Below are 14,191 nucleotides of genomic sequence, written 5' to 3' on the forward strand. Positions count from 1 at the left end.
AGCTGGCAGCACAGTGACCCAGAGGAGCCGGAGGCAGGTGTGTGCCTGTGTCTGCACCTCTGGGAGCAAGGCTCTGACCTCGAACCCAGCCCTGGCAAGCTTTACACAGCTTTAGTCAATGACCTACTAATACTTCCAACATCTCCCCAGGCTATAGCTCCAACATGTCCTTTTGTAGAATTAGTCAGCAACAGTTTTAGGTGCAAAAGTCATTTTAAAACACAAATATGAAAGCCCTGATCTCCTGGGGTAGCCAGCAGAGAGACCAAAGTTGGCCCTTCCTCTGACTGAGTTCAAAGCGAGCTGTAAGCTCATCATTCATGCTATCTCAGCATGCACATCTTAGATTACGCAGTGCCCCAACCCAAGACACACATAGCTGGTTGAGCCTCAAGCTTTAAAGCTGGAAGAGTACCCTCATCCTTTTGGGAATTAAAAGGGGCTCTTGGCACAGGCAGCAGCAGTTCTGTACCCAGCACTCCTCCTTTCTTTCAGCATCATGTCCTGGGACTCCTCGCAGAATAAGAGGGGGCAGCTACCCTTTGCACCATGGTTCTCACAACTACGGGAGAGGAGGCTGTACCAGGACCCACCACCAGCATGCTGTCAGGATACAGGGTCCCTGCAGGGCTGCACAGGGGAAGGTAGGGGAGACGAGCCACTAGGGGAGCCTAGGGCAGCCCACCCACCCCACAACTCAATGCCTTCTGCATGCTATTACAGCTCAGCTGAAATGCCAGAGCTTTCTCTGGCCATTTTAATCCTCTTTTTCATTAGGGAAACAAGGAAGTTAGGTCAGAGCTTTGCAGATGATCAACAATTAGCAATCTACGTGAGAGCATGGTTGGGGCTTTCTAGGCATTTCAATTCTGTTGTCATTTATTAACCAGCAGTGACTCAGAGGCTGCTTTCCTCCCACATGCTGTGGCCCAGAACTCCAGATCTTTTTCATCCGTTTCAATCCACTGGTACAGAAGATAGAAATCTATTAAACAAGACTGCTTTGGCGGCGCATCTGCAGCTAATCTGACACATCATGAGCACAATTTGATCAGGTATTACGTTTGAGGTTGTTCCCAAGACTGTTGTTCAAATGATCTGCAAAAAGGATGCTGCATTAAGGTAATATAGGATACTTCCCAAATCAGCTTTTAGGGCAGAAGGCGGCACCAGGTCCCATTCAGCCTCAGTGTCATGCTCTTGCTACAGCTGTTTTTAAGTGTTTTTGGTCTACCAGGAACACATTTAGGTACAAAGGAGTTGTGTTACATGGCATTTTCTTCTCAGAGGCACAGTCCTCACTTTTTACTTAGTGGGAATAAGATGACTGAAGCATAAGTGGTTGTATTTTATGGGATGCTCTACTGTGAGTATGCTTAAACAGAACTCAGCTACAGTGAGCATACAGGTATGAGATGAGTCTTCACTGAAGAAGTGTTGTTGCCTAGGGACAGGTTTAGGTTTAAGCAATTTCAGAAGTGTTGCTCTGCATATTAGACCAGGCTCTTCAGTCTTGTTAAGACAAGCCAAGTCCAGCATACAAATGTTCCCTGCACATTCCCATTAAGGTGAGGGCAACATTTACCCCCAGCTCCCTTGTTAATTGAATACCTCCCAAGAAAAAGGTCTACTTCTCTTGGGAAAACACCTAAGGAAAAGCATTCCCAGTCACCTCATGTACAGTACCTTGGGAAACCTCTCTTTGGAGATCAACAGAAGAAGTTAGTATCATTTGATGTTGCTTCTGTACAGAATCCTGAAGAGCTATCACAGTGTCCAGGTGCAGGATCCCTCTTGTGCTGCTCGAGCTTGGAACCCACAGCCAGAGACCCCACCATCACTCCCTCCTGAACTGCCATAAGCACCTCTGCTACACACTGGCAACAGAGAAGAGCATCTGCTTGTTTAGACGAGTACACGCTGTCACCCTTGGCCCGGCTGGCACCACTGGGAGCTGGCTGTGCTCCAGGAGCTATTGAGGCATGCTTGCAAGCCTGTACTAGCACGACCTACCTTATGCACCATTTGTGTGCTACCAGACACCACCTCCCTGCAGATTATAGAACCCAAGGATTAGGCATCCAGCCAGCAAACCAGGGAGCAAGCAGCTAACCAGTGGAATAAGTTTTTAATTTCCTGTGAAAATGTTGGGCTCAGGTAGGGCCAGAAGAGAATTAAAGCAATATTTGAATTAAACAAATGAGGGAGTGAGGGTAAATTGGGGAAAAATCCATTTCAAAGCAACTCCTAAGACTGATAAGATAGAGGTATGGGGGAAATACAAAAGAATGACAAGAACGATACTGAAAATGGGTGAGTTCAAAGACACACAATCTAGCATGCTCTTAGTTTTCTTTTACTCTATTGGCTGCTTCTGGCTGGATTCCCTCCCCCAGCCCCTCTGTTTTACCTTCTTTGCATACAATACAAGGGAACAAGATTAAGAAGAGAAGAGTTTGCTGGAGAGCAGAGCTCATGGAATGGAGTTCAGCCATCACCTACCAGCACAAGAGCAGTGTCTGATAAGAAAGTAAGTAAAGAGAGCAGCCAAGAAGGCTAATGCTACGTGCCATCTGCTATCACCTCATTAGAGGTGGATCCAGGATGCAGACATAAGCTCTGTGCCTAACTAGCACAGACACACACCAGAGTAGCCTGACAGATCAGCAGAGCCAACTACAAACCCTAACAAAGCTGTGTAGGAGGGCTGTTATTCAGTGCTCTTTACAGCAGGGAAGAGCCATGGGAGATGCCAGTGTATTTTGGATGGTGCCATGGTTCCGTCTTCAGTTTTACAGCTCTGTTTCATTTATTTATTTTTACAGGAAATAGAACTGGAATGCCACCCTATTCTCCCAACCCAGGAGAACTCCCATAGTATAGAGTAGTACATTTAAAATAACCAGGAATACAGCAGTATAGCCCTGTTGGGTGTTTCTCTGCCATGTAGCTTCAAAAATCCTCCAAAGGAAAAAAAGCTCCCTCTGAGATAAGCTCCCAAGCTGCTGACCAGCTGCCCCTCCTGTGACAGGTTGCCACAAGCAGAGTAATAACCTGAAGTGCGCAGCACTGCCTCATTTATTCTGGGAACAGTCTGGATTCCCTTGTATGAAGTCTTGAGGTTGATGCTGGTAGACAGGGTGTACAGTGTCCCTTACCTTCACTGACCCCTCCTGGGGAGTGCTGGGGAACCTAGGATGCAGCTCTATTGGACAGACTTGCATACCTGTGCCGAGAGAATGGGCAGCACAAGCAAGAAGCCCATCACTCTGGAAAGAGGACTTCCAAAATCACTGGCCCTGCATTACAGGTCAGCCTCCAGACAGGTTCCCTGCAGCAGCAGAACCAGTTCAGGTAACTGCTTTCCCTGGAATTGAAAGAGATGACACAAGTTCATCTCCTTCCATCATCTAAATCTAAAATCTGTTTTAAAACTTCAAACTCTGTACTTCTGCATTACCTGGAAGTGTCAAGAGCAGCCATCAACAGGTGATCAGGAGTTAGATCCTTCCAGCTCCTTCCAGGCAGTACCACAACAGACACTAGCACTCTGCTAGGAAGACATGTTCATTAGCAATGATGCCTCCACAATTTTCAGTCCAGACTGGACCCATGATTTGCGTTTATGCCATTTGTGTATTTTAGGTCAGACGTTGCCTGGGAAGCCCTATTACCATGTACCATTACCAGCACTGCTTGAGCCACCATTCAGCCACTAATTAACAATCATGATGCTTTCAACTGATGCTTTCAATTCTAACATCAATATTAATACGAAACCTTTATTAATGCTACATTGAGATTCCCACAAGCACAGCACGAGTGCAGCTGCCAGAGAAGGGTCACAAGCAAGGGTCTCATCTTACTCACATATTCCCCCCCAGTAACACTGATGCAGAAGGTCAGGGGCAGAAGGACAGAGGCACATTCATGCTCACAGCCCCATACCTGTCACATTCCTGACTGCCACCAGCACAGGGCAGCAGGCTGGCTCCTGATGTCCCTTCAGTTCCATGGCTGGAGGAGTTCAGGAGCGCAAGCCAGCTCTGCCCTCTTGTGATTGCAGCCCAGCTTCAAACCTTCCCTGCTCCCTGTCCTTCAGAGGCAACAAAGCTTCTCTCTGAAATGGTCCCTGCTTTTAGCAGACATGATAACCACTGTTTATTCAGCAAAGCTTCCAAGAGTCGCAAAGACAACGTTGGGATTCAGCAGGTTCCTCAGTAGAGCTGCAATTCCTGTTCCCCTCTGGGAGCAGCCCAGATCTCAAGTCTGCTCCACTTCTTGCCTTGTACTCAGCAGGGACCAGTACCATGACTTTGCCTCATGCTGTGACACAGCAGGCACAGGATATGCAGGGAGTATGCTGGGCATACAGGCAGGTTTCTAACATCCCAATTAGGTGGGCCGATGGCACATCAGCCTCTCCATGCCAACTCAGTTCTGAAATAGAATGGAGAACCTTTCCCAACTCCATCCTTCCTCACTCACCCATCCTCCAAAGCCAAGCCAGCTCCACAAACGATTCCTCTGTGCTACATCCCATGCAGGGAATATAATTTTGCACAGGAAAAACCCTCATTTTCTCTCCTGCAAATCCCGTTTCCCATTCCCAAAAGGAGCATCACTTGTTTCAGAGGCTGCTAAACCAGGCCCTTCATGCACGGCAACCCGCCTAAGGCTGCAAGGCAAGCAGCCTGCTGCGAGCTGGGCTCAGCCTGCAGTGCGTGCAGCTCCACAAGAGAGCAGCATGTGCTCGCATTTGGGAGGGCCTACAGCTCCTGTAAAATGGCTAACGCAGGGCTGGGGGAGGAGAGCAGGGACAGAGAGGGATACAGTTTAACGTTTTTATTCCCTCACACAAACACAGGGTCACAGCATCACCCTGCAAGAAAAAAAAAGAGCTGCTGCAATGCATGGACTGTTTGTTGTTGTTGTCCACATAGGCTGATCAGAACAAATAGCAGCTGGACAATTAAAAATAATAATAACCATCACAAGAAACCCATGTATCAGGCAGAATCAGGCACTGCACCAAGTCCTTCAGGTTTGTAAGCCAGGAGAGAGCCTGACCCAGTCATCACAATAATTCATTCATATTCCCAATGAATCTAACACAAGCACAAGATACCCCTTTTATCTTCTCTCTCACCCTTTCAACATGAATAGAGATCCTCGTTTGACATTTGTCCTTGCTGCTCCCCTCATGCAAAATTCACACAGTAACTTAAGTTTTGCAAAGGCTCAATAAAGAAAAAGTTAACGTAGCAAAGCTTTGCAGCTGGTGGGAACCTCAGCAGAAAACAATGCGTTGGGTTTGCACGTATGGATGTGTGCATAATGCCATGGAGGTTAAGAGAACAAAACAGCACAATGCCAGGGCAGCACAGCTTATTAACTGACAAGGCAATACTGTTAAGAATATTTAGGTATATGCTGGAAAAATGAAATATGACCATTAACGCATGAAGGACCTTGTAGCTACAACTGATTATGGAAAGGAAAATACAGAAGAAAGCTGCAACATGTCTGTCTGTGAGCTTGGGGATGGCCCATGAAATCCTCACCATAAGTGCTCGCTGCACAGGCACAAGAATATAGGAGAAACTGGTTACATATCTCAGCATTAGTAACATATACACACGTGTACACATCGATCACCCTCAGCAGAAGCTTGGCACGTGCCATCTCGGTCACATCACATCACTGCTGCGTGTCACCATTTAGATAAAATGACACAGACTGACTTGAGAAAGGGTTCTGAAGTTCTGCTGGGGATGAGGGCAGCACAGGATACCCTTATCAATGTCACAAGGACAAAAGAAGGAAAAAGTCATATCTCAAGAAAAAAAAGTCAGTGCTCCAAGCAAAACACCTTTTCTCAGCTCTGCTATTTTCATAGCTAACTTACAGGCTTTTTTTTTTTTTTGGATATACACTAAAAATACGCAGTTTTGCATACACTCTTTGACCATTTTTTCTCCCCCCCACACAGATATGCTGGGAAGAGATGGAGCAAGAACTTTTATTGCTTACTAACTGCCCTATACCCTACAGACAGGCAGACAGAGATGCCATGCAGAGCAGGTCCGCAAAATAGCATCAAGTCCCAGGTGTGTCAAACACAATTGATTGATATAGCCTTCTAATTAACAGATTTTGTCAGGAAAAAAAAAAAGGAGGAAAACTGCAACACTGCCCCAACTACTGCAGTGGCTGACGCAGACTAAGTCAGCTTCCTCAGCCCCTCTCCTCCCAGAGCCAGCTTCGTACAAAGCATATCTTAACATCCCTGGGATGCATGTTGGTTATCCTCCAAAAGCTGAACGCACACACCAGCAGCTCCCAGCATCAAACAGCAAGTGGACAAGTTGTCCTGGCAGCCTTGTCACCTTCCTTTCCTGGAGGACAGCTACAAAGACCATCACAGCAAAATAGCTTTGGCCACAGCCCAACTCAAGCCAGCACCAGCCCATACCAACAAGGATATTCAGAGTCCAGTATCTGAAGGTTCTTTTGATTGCTCCCTACAGCAACAGCTTGACTGGAAAGTCCAATCTTAGAGTTCCTCCTTACCCACATGAGGTAACTCTGATCTCAAGGCAGAAATAGGAGAGGTGAAAATCCATCAAGGAGTGGCTTGGAAAGGACACAGCCCATGGAGATTTTCAAAGTGAATTCTGCTCCCGTTGGGTCCCACAACTGCAGGACCTCAATCAGAGCAATACACTATTTGCCATACACCATTCCTCCATGGACATGTGTGTGTTTCTCTCACATTTTGCACCCACACAGACAGTAGGAAATCTGTGGTCTCCCAGGGGCCCTGCTGGCATCCAGAGCATTGTTCTCCTCCCCAGTGGCACCAACACCTGGCTTTTAAACTCCATTAAGCAAAGATCAGGCCTACAGCCCAAAGGTTCCAGACTTCCTCAGGCTACTGAGTGACACAGGTGCAAGAAGGTCAATATTCATTTGTAACCCTGCAACCCTGCCTTGAGGAGCAAACCACAGGCAGATTGCAAGCAAACCTGCTATAATGGTGTGCACGCTATAATGCTCTGCAACAGCTTCATGTAGGAATTGTTTGGGAAATCTAATGTCCATAAGAAAGTATTAAGTAGCAATTAGTTGGATAATGTACCCTTACACACAGCCTGGAGGCAGAACCACAAAGGGTAAGGGTAATTTTCAGAAGATACAGAGGGAAAAAAAAAAAAAAAAAAAAGAACAAAACACATACAGAAAAATCTACTTTGGCCAGTTTCGTTAGGAAGCAAGTAGGTTCTTAGTGCCCATGCATTTCAAGAGAAGTAAGAAAAATTTGCTGTCTCTAAAGAGTGTAGATTTGGAAGGATTGTGTGGGTTTAAAATAAAGGCTATTTCTATTGTAGCACTGCAGTGAATTGGGATTCCTTGTCTTTCTGGAGGTGTCTTCTGTTCCCAATAAGCAGCAGGCAAAAGACTTAAAGGACTAGAAATAAATCTTAAGCTCAGGTTCAGCAATACCCTATTTGTTAGAACAATGATCCTCACTTCCAAGCTCTTTGCAAATCCAAACTGCCCCAGTATTAGCAAGGGAACATCTCCCCATCCCCACCTCCTGCTCTGGAGGAAGGGATGACTGCAGTCCTTGGTCCTCAGCTCACTGTGCTTGAGCCAGCTTTCCCTGGCAGGAAAAGGGTATGGGAATGGAAAGTCTATGTAATTTAAACAAGTAGTAAAATGTCCAGGTGAAAAGATTACTCAGAATATAACTATGGCAAGCCTTCCTGAGTTAGGAAGTTAAAACACAAGGGGAATTGAAGATCTCCAAAGGGAGCAGTCCGGTTTGGCTTCCAGCACAGCACATGGATGCTGGCCGTAAGAATGATGGCAGAGACCTTTGTCAGAACAGAGAGGAACAGGCAAAGCAAGGGGCAGCTCTCTGCGGTTATTTTGTTAAAACCTGTGTATTTCAAGTCACCTTTAAACATGATTCTTAAGGCTGTTCTTCCTTAGCCTTAAGGACTGCAGGAACCAAAGGATTAAAGCAGAAGAACCAACAAAAAGCAACGTGCATCACAGCTGAGCGCTCAGCACTGATCTGCGCGCAGATGAGCTACCAGGAGCAGTTAGTGACCTGGGTCGGGCAGGACATGCAGTTCCTACTGTTCCAGTGAAAAATAAAAGCACAGCAAACCACTTTGTTGTGGGGATGATTCAAGCCCTCACAGCAGTCTCCCACCTCACAGCAATTCATTCACTTTAGACAAAGCCATCGTGTGCCACCATGCTCAGGGTACACCGCCATCCCCAAATCCCTCCAGGTGCACCAAAGGAGACAACTTCCCCCCGTCTGCACAAAGGAAGCATTTTCCCACCTGAGCACACTCAGCTTCACTATGCTGCTGCCTTCCAAGCACTTCACTGGGGCCACCAAATAAGCAGGTGTCCCCTGCCACCAACAAAGGGAGCTTAAATCCAGTTGGCTTTAACATGCAAACCCAGACTCATTTACAGGAATACACTTCCAAAGAAAATAAGCCTTTTTATTAAAAGCACAAAAGTAGGAGAGACAAAACACATCACCTCCTTTCCCCTCCCCAACTTGCTTGGGCAGCACACCAGCACAGAGACACCAGGGGTCACCCAAGTTTCTGTTCCATTAATGAAATAATCAGCCCAGACAGCCCTCTGCCAAGCAGCTCACAACCCACCCTGCTCCCTCCTAGGGAGATTCAAAACCAAAGGAAAAAGGAGCGAGCAAAAGGTTAATTAAGCCACCGAATCGACAAAGGCTCCAGCCAGGATTACCTCGGAGTGCCCTCCACCGGAGGAAGGTCTGCAAGAAGTGCATGCTCTTTTTCTTCAGTCCCAGAGGAGGCGGCAGCATCAGAAGGGCCAGGTCTGCTCCGTGTCCACTCACAGCTGCTCCTGCATCCCCAACCTCCTGCCACCCCCAAGCCCCACCTTGATCCGACTCTAATGGAGTGCACCTGGTCTGCTCTGCTAATCGCTGATGTGGAGTCTGGGGCTTCACTCTCTCATTCTCTCTCCCTCTCCAAATAAGTAATTAGCATGAATAATTACAGCTCTGATGATAATACCCAGCCACCTTTGAGCAAAAGGGAGAAGGCTGTAATTAACTCTTTCTTCAGGATCAGAGGAAGCTGAACTAGCACAAGCCTAATTATCTTCTTCTGGGACACCCCCTGGCTTGCGAGGAGCTTCGCAAAGGGTGGGTGCCAGAGGTTGGGTACCATCCAACTCAGTTTTGGGCATCCGCTGCCCCAGAGGCCATTGGAAGTGCACATTTACACAAAGGGGAGAAGATCTCACCATTCCCCCTTGCTAAGAGGGTCTTCTAGAGACACTGAAATGGAGAACATTGTGCTGAATGGCAACTAAAGCACGCTCTCTTCCCATTACCAGAACTGGTTATTAATTGAGTTGTTAGACAATGCTGTCATGCTGTATCACTATTGCGGTGTCCAGAGGTGCCATTAGAGTGCTGCAGTGTAACAGCTGGGTACTCTGCCCTCTAAACGCTCTGCTCTCTCAATAAAAGAGCACAGGTTTTGTTACCTCTTGTACTCTGTTGACCTGCAGTGTTTAAGAGTGGAAAAATGCGTGTGTTTATGAACCCGTATCACTCGCTTTAGAAAACCTGCTGAAATTTTTATAAGACTCCAAGCACTTAAGAATTAATTTTCATATTGTAATGACTGCACGTAATAATTCTTTTATTTATGAATTCAAGGTGCTCAGGTCGTGATGCAATATAATAAAGTGAATTAAAACACAATAAAATATTTATTTAGATAATAATTTGAGAGATTTAATAATTTTATAAGGAGGACTTTACCAAGATGTTGTACAAAATGTGCATTTTAAACATTTGATCAGTTCGTATGCTGCTCTGTTGCAAAACTGTCCTTTCCTGCTAATTTCTTGAAAAATGAGAGGGCAAACATTCTTATCTCCAGTTTCCCACAGACTGTTATGTATAGCAATTTCCCTGCAACACATACAATTCCAGGGGCACTAACAGCATTAGGCGACAGTATAAGGCAAAGCTTACATGTCAGGACCCAATCCTTCATATGGAAGGGACTCTGGGTTTTTGAATTTCACTTTGGCTGTGAATGCTTGCCCAGGCAGTGAGTCCAGCCCCTGCCCTGGATCCCTTCCAGCTGATGTGTTATCCTCAACATCTCTGTCCTAGCGGGTTATTTATGAGCTATTAATGGACACTGGAGGTGGAAGCACATGCTATGATTCTCTAACCAGAAACAAGACATCATTCCCACCAGCTGGATCCCCAGAGAAGGGAGCAACCTGACAGTGATGGTGAAAAGTCCCCACCACACTAAGCACCAGCAAAACAGGGATAAGCCAATTGGAAAATTATGGTTGGTAGGGAAATTGCAATATAGATAGCACTGAGGGAGAATAAATGGGTGCGCAGGCAGGGACCCAAGCTTTAGAAACAAAGACCCAGGGCTCTGTGGCCCCAGCACTCGGCCATTTCATTAACATGTTTGGTTACTGCTGAACAGCAAGGTTGTGAGTGATGCAGCTCCTCACAGCTGCACTCAGTACTGCTGCCTTCAGGTGTTACTGCTAAAACTTCCAATGCTTTCAATTAACACGTAGCAAAACCATTAGTCATGATGCCTTACCGACAAATAATGGCTCTCCTGGGCTCCTTTCCTCATCAGCGTAAGTTTCTGTTTAATTTATAGATCCTGATAAAACATAGAGAAATCCAGCCTAAGACTCCATCAGTGTCCTAGGCATCAAGCAATCAGCTTTCCTAACACGTTCAGTGGGGAGCTGGCACTTGGCTACTTCATGGAGTGGCAAGATGGCCAGGGGCAATTGTAGTGAGGCAAAGGCTGGACCCAGAGCACCAAGCCACATCTGTGGGGGCAAGGCATGAGCCCTCACCCCCGTGCTCTGAGCTTTTGCTCCCTTCAGCAGAGCCCCCCAGATTTTCCACAGCCGCATGAGGCACCTATGACAGGCAGGAGATGAAAGGAGGAAGATGCAAACACCAGAGGAACCGAGGAGACTGTCTTGTAATGAAAGCACGGCTAATTCCTTCCTAATTATTCAGACCTCAGGCTTTGCCATATCCAGCAGCAGGGGCTTCATGCAGGAAACAGGCAAGGATGCTCAGGGAGGGAGGAAGGATCTGACAGCCCCCAGCTGCATGTGGTGAGAGGTTCTGCAGCCCCAGAGGACAGGCGATGGTTCGGCTGTTGCTGAGCACTGAGCTCACCCTTTTGGAAAAAGAGCTCTGGTACCCACCGAGCACAAATTCCCCCTACTCCCATGCACACACCAGCACTTCAGGTGGGCACTTCACCATGGGCAGCAGCTTTGTTACGTGAGCACTGGGCACAGAGAACAGGGAAGCATCTTTGGGTCTTTGCAACATGTCCGAAACAAAGCAGCTGAAGGAGCTACGCCTGGGTGATTACAAAAACTTGAACTGAAAGCTGTTCAAAGGCATCCAAAAGAGAAAGGGAAGAGGGTTGCCAAGCCTGACTCCTGAAATAAAGTCTCCTCACTGACACGTTCACCTCCAATTTGTAATTATCATGTCTGACAGCATCTGGAGCCAAAGCCATCCCCATCCAATGCCTCTCCATCACTCAATCCACCTCACAGCTAGCAGTTGTGTTGGCATCACGGGTTGCTCAGGGCTGACTGTCCCCACATCCCCTCTGGAGACTGCAGCACTGGATGGACCCTTCCAGCACTGCAGCCCCGGTCTCTTCGTGCTGTGCTTCGAGGTGGCTCGCAGGGAAAACTGTGAATCTCAGCAGAAACGGGGGATGCACTATTCTACCCTGGTACTGAGGGAGAGGATTAAATAATTAATCACAAAAGCAAGAGAGTGTTAACAAGTCAGGCAGGATCAAACCGCATGGAAGATGCACAGCCCGCCCCCAGCTCTCTTCGGGGTGCTGACAGCCTCATTTTAATAACACACCTCCTAGAGCTGAGAGGACATTGCTCAGATATACGAATCCCAATCCTCAATGACTTGGTCATCAGCCTGAGACCTCCTTTGTTAGCTGGCAGGGCTAGAATCAGCTCAGAGCCATGCTTCCATGGGAGAGCAGTGTTCTGGCTTTTGGGTGGGCTTTACACACTACTAAAACAAACACACAACAACAACTCCAATTCAAACAGACCCAGCACAGATGCTGTGTTACTGTGTGGGAGTTTGCTATGGCTCCAGTGCCTCTATTCTGTAGAATCTAACTTGCATGCAGCTGAGTGTGGGTCAAGACTTTCTCAGGACAAGGACACGACAAGCAGCAGGACGCTGCAGGATGTGTTCACAGTCATGAGAGGCGGATGGGGCAGAGCTGAGACATGGTCAGCAATTCAGAATTTACTCAAGCGCTCGCTGCCTTCGTGAGGCTTTGCTGCAACACTTGAACGATACACGTGCTGAATATTTTGCATTTCTGCACATGAAACCTCACTCAGCCAGAATGAGGTTGTGTCCCTTGTGGCTCATCATTTACATTAAAATCCCCTCCACTTCTCAGCATGACTTTCATGTCCCCCCATCATTTAGATAGCAAAGGCATATGTATGTATGAGGATAGACAGGAGGGAGAAATAGCGTTTTTAAACATTCATTGAGCCAGAAGTGTGGAAGATGCCAGCACACGAAGGGTTGAACTGATGTGGAAATGCGGCTCTTTGAAAAGAAGGAATTGAACACCAAAACTGGTTCAGAGCAGCTAAATTGGTCCCCTAAGGGCCAGTGGTAACAGAAACCTTCAGTCTAAATAAGAACAAGTGAAATATTCAGCAAACAGTATGCGATGCTTACATGCAGGGGAAAAGAAGTGGTGAAACTGTTGGAAAATGAAAATATCACATTATACCAAGCTCAAGTAGAGGAGACAAATAAAGCGGGTTCCCAAAATCAAGGTGGCTTTAACCACCAGCACATATGCACTGTTTGCAGCCTGAACCCAGCACAACCCACTGAGCCAGGTGGTACAGCCTTTGTCAGACAGACACACGGACAAGGCCTGAACTTGCTCAACAAATCCTCAGTTCTTGACTGTTTTCCAATAAAAATATATCAGAAGTACTATAATCATTTTAATTTACCCTCCGAGGGATGCTAGAATTGATTTTTGTTGTTCGAATCAGTCTGTTTCATTTCCTTTCAATATTTCCTTGCTTTTTGTTCTTCCCAGAAAGAATTGTATAAATGCAGGTTCGCTAGTACCTGAAATTTCCTGAGTCATTTTAATATCTATTATTATGATCATTGCTTGAAGACAAAACTGTAAGCAGCAGCTGCTTCCAGGGCATGAAGGGAGTTCATCAGAAAACACAAGAATAGATTCAAAGAAAGAAAATGCATAAGAAATGAACTGTTCAGGGAAGCAATGCTTATTTTACAGGGGGAACACAGACACTGTATCACTATTTAAATTCCTTGCTTTCTGAAACCGTCTCATTTTTATGAATGTTCAACTACATATTATGGGAACAAAGAGGAGTTATTTCTTCTTGTTTCACCAACCTGGGATGAGTTTGTCAAAGGAAAACCTTGCCAGTATCCCCGGGAAACACAGACATAGGTGTTGGTAATATCTGGGGATATTACAGCAGCTGAAAACTAACTGGCCACTGATTTATTTTCCATGGGATTGCTGAACAGCTAATGGATGAACCGACGCTCTGCCTTGGAGCATTCCCTTCCAGGCACAGGAAGACAGCAGGAGAGACCTGTGTCATCAGATCCATCTCTCTGAGCAGTTCATGTTGCACTAGCAGCAGATTTGAGTGGGAAGTATTTTCTTGTGTTGCTAAAACTGAAATATTTTTGTGGTAGAGGTTGTACATGTTGCAGCTGAAAATCTAGAGGAGCTGAGAGGTCAGCTCCAGCCCCAGGCCTCCATCGGGCACAGCAGGGACTTGCACAGGGAGCTCTGGCTGTGTGAAATGTCCTGAGCACCCGGCCATGCAGAGAAAATGCTGAATCTCAAAACTTCTTGCTTAGGTTGAAACATCTTGGTGAAGAGCACACACATAAAGATCTCAGCAAGTGGTGCTCCTCAATTGCTTTTACTCTTATGCAGTGTGTTTGGCCCCAGTACAATGGATGACAATCTATCATAGAATCATAGCATCATTTGGGTTGGAAAAGACCTCTAAGATCATCTCG

The 14,191-nt window shown here is 46.5% G+C and overlaps 1 protein-coding gene across 8 annotated transcripts in view; it reads right to left on the bottom strand.

The window, feature by feature from the left end:
• Positions 1 to 14,191, bottom strand: part of GRIP2 (glutamate receptor interacting protein 2) — a 248,274-nt gene that overhangs the window by 80,596 nt on the left and 153,487 nt on the right. For 3 of the 8 annotated variants that reach the window (XR_016470124.1, XM_031607231.2, XM_090148250.1), the window contains exon 1: positions 8,794 to 9,037. The exons of 4 other annotated variants lie outside the window; for them this stretch is intronic. Coding sequence is in view for 3 of the 4 variants with exons in the window: in XM_031607231.2 (XP_031463091.1) it covers positions 8,794 to 8,872 (79 nt within the window). In the remaining variant the exon portion in view is untranslated. Of the gene's footprint in view, positions 1 to 8,793; positions 9,039 to 14,191 lie in introns of those variants that run through there. One more of the 8 variants, XM_090148245.1, reaches the window with a different exon arrangement.

Source organism: Phasianus colchicus, chromosome 11 (genome assembly GCF_987193195.1).
Source record: "Phasianus colchicus chromosome 11, bPhaCol1.hap1.1, whole genome shotgun sequence".
In the NCBI taxonomy this organism is placed as follows: domain Eukaryota; kingdom Metazoa; phylum Chordata; class Aves; order Galliformes; family Phasianidae; genus Phasianus; species Phasianus colchicus.